General features: G+C 45.2%; 1 protein-coding gene across 1 annotated transcript; it reads left to right on the top strand.

The window, feature by feature from the left end:
• Positions 1-1,244: 1,244 nt before the first annotated feature.
• Positions 1,245-2,222, top strand: LOC101596004 (vomeronasal type-1 receptor 1-like). Its single transcript, XM_004671826.2, has one exon. It carries the CDS (start codon positions 1,245-1,247, stop codon positions 2,220-2,222), a length of 978 nt encoding a protein of 325 aa, XP_004671883.2.
• The last annotated feature ends 355 nt before the right edge of the window (positions 2,223-2,577 follow it).

Genomic DNA, 2,577 nt, shown 5'->3' with positions numbered 1-2,577 from the left:
CCTGTACTCAGGGGTTTTACTAAAGTTTGTAATTTGAATTTCCAGCCACCTGGCCAGATGGAAGATGTGTCATTGTTGACGGATCCTAGGTCCAGCCCAAAAGCGTATTGAGGGGTGGTACTGAAATCCCAGCCCAAAGGTATACAGAGCAGTCTGAGTTCTGCCTGGGTCCCTGCTGTTTACTGCTCATTTTGTGCTTGCTTATGGTGCTGGCTGTCTCGTGGTCTCTGTCTGTATGGAAGGATAAATGGAATCCAGCATCTTCTGCCGTTGTGGAACCTCACCTGGTTCTGTGAGCTTGAAATAAATCCCTTCCTCCCCTCAGCTGTGTCTGGTTTGGATGTTCATCCCAGCACAATGAATGTGACCATCCTAGACACTTCCATGGAACCCCAGGCCAGTAGACTTTGCAAGCAAACACCATTAATCACTGAGTCATCTCCCCCAGTCAAGATCCTGCTTTTAAGCAAGTCCCCAACAGCCTTTGTCATCTGCCCTGGTGTCTCTTTGGTAATATATTTTAGCTGTTACTTTTCATGTTACCTGTCTTAGAAAAGAAACAATGTTTTCTTCTTTAAATGTAAGCAACCTGCTTTAATTCTGGAGACGGCTGTCTGCAGAATCAACACTGCAGAGGATGTGTGCTCCTGCTGGCTCCTCTCTTAGGTATACACTTCTGGCTGAAAAGGGGTGGCAAGTAGGTTTGAAAAGCACATTGTCAAAAATAAGTCTGAAGAACACACTGATACTTCAAGGCAAACTGTGTATGAGTTTTGTGTTGTATTTGAGTTATTGATACATTCCCTGTGATCCCATTGTAATTCAGTATTTGCATCAGCTTAAATATCAGGGCAGTATTTTCATTAACCACATGGTGAAGGCAACCATCTACTCTCTTTTGGTGAGACACTTGTTCTTAATATACTCCCCAGACTCCCCTGGATCCACAACCATCTCCACAGGAGCCCTGGGATGAAAGCAGCATGGTCACATTGCTGCAGACTTGAACTCAGGATGGCAGGTCTTAACCACTGGACCATCACCCTAGCCCTCTGTTTTTGTTTATAAGTAGCAAATAAGAATGAGCTGGTCTTAGTTTTTCAATATGATGATACTGTAGTAGACTAAATGTTGAAAGAATATTTAAAGAAAAATGAGCTAATGTTTTGTTTCTTCATCTCCCAGGCTCTTCTGACTGTAACTGAAATCCACCTGTGGGCACTGATGTGATGTGATGTGATGTGATGATTTCTACTGACTTACCCTGGAGGGTCGCCTTTCTCACACTGATAAAAATTGGCCTCTTAGGAAACAGCTCTCTTCTGTGTTTCTATACATTCACTTTAATAAGTGGACTGAATCTCAGACCTGTGGATAAAATTCTAAACCAACTTGTCTTAGCCAACTGCTTTGTTCTCTTGTCCAAAGGGATCCCTCAGGAAATGGCAGATTGGGGTTTAAGATACTTCCTAGATGATGTTGGATGCAAGCTTCTCTTCTATTTACACAGGATGGCCAGAGAGGTTTCCCTCAGCACCACATGTTTGCTTGGTGGCTTCCAGGCATTTAAACTTTGTCCACTTGCCTCTAAGTGGATGGAGCTCACAGTCAGAAGCCCAAAGAGCATTAACTTCCTTTGTGCCCTCTGCTGGGTCCTGAGCTTTCTACTAAATGTTCATGTTGCTGTTAAGGTGAAGGGGGCAGACAGGAGCCAAAATACAAGTATGGGGAAAGCATTTGCATCCTGCATGGCACCCTCGACGTCCATAGTCACATACTCACTGCTTTCAAGCATAGTGTTTTTCATTGACTATGTGCTTCTGGGACTCATGATCTGGGCCAGTGGCTCCATGGTCCTTTTCCTGCACAGACACAAGCAGCGAGTCCAACACATTCACAGCCACAAAGTCTCCCCCAGACTTTCCCATGAGGACAGAGCTACACACACCATCCTGATCCTGGTGACCATGTTTGTCTTATTTTATTCTATCTCTTCCATTGTGACTCTCCATATGGCCCTACTCCTGACTCCAGCCAAGTGGCTGGCAGATACCTCTGTTTTTATGTCTTTATGTTTCCCAACTCTCAGTCCCTTTGTGCTCCTCAGTAGTGACATCCGTATCTCTAAGCTTTGGCTTGCATGGTTGGAAAAATGCCGCAGTTTTCTCTTCTATGTGGGGTTGTGTATTACTCAGGGATCCCTAGAGGACTATCACAAATAGAATGAGTTATATTAAAAAGAATTTATTAGATTAGCTTACGCAGTCCAACAATAACAGGATGCAGGCCTGAGAGTCAAGGAACCAGGTAGCTGTTCAGTCCACGTGGCTGGATGTCTCAGCAGTCTCAGTCTGGCACTGAAGGCCTGGAGGCATCCTGTAGAGCTGCTGGTCTTTAGTCCATGCTTGTCTTCAGTCCACACTGGAAATCAGCTAGCAGCACTGGCAGCCAAGTGAGAAGAGAGGTTACTTACCTTCCCAGAGCTTCCTCAGATAAAGCCCCCTCCTACAAGAGGAGCTGCCCTCTCTGGGGTAAGCGCTCACCCTGGGGGAAGGTTTCCTCCTTTCATTTAACCTT

The sequence above is a fragment of the Jaculus jaculus genome, chromosome 14, assembly GCF_020740685.1.
Source record: "Jaculus jaculus isolate mJacJac1 chromosome 14, mJacJac1.mat.Y.cur, whole genome shotgun sequence".
NCBI lineage: Eukaryota > Metazoa > Chordata > Mammalia > Rodentia > Dipodidae > Jaculus > Jaculus jaculus.
Note: the sequence above shows the minus strand (reverse complement) of the source record. Positions and strands in the feature narration are given on the sequence as shown.

Coding starts and splice junctions, on each gene's coding strand:
- LOC101596004 (XM_004671826.2), top strand. CDS start 1,245: ATGATTTCTACTGACTTACCCTGGAGGGTCGCCTTTCTCACACTGATA.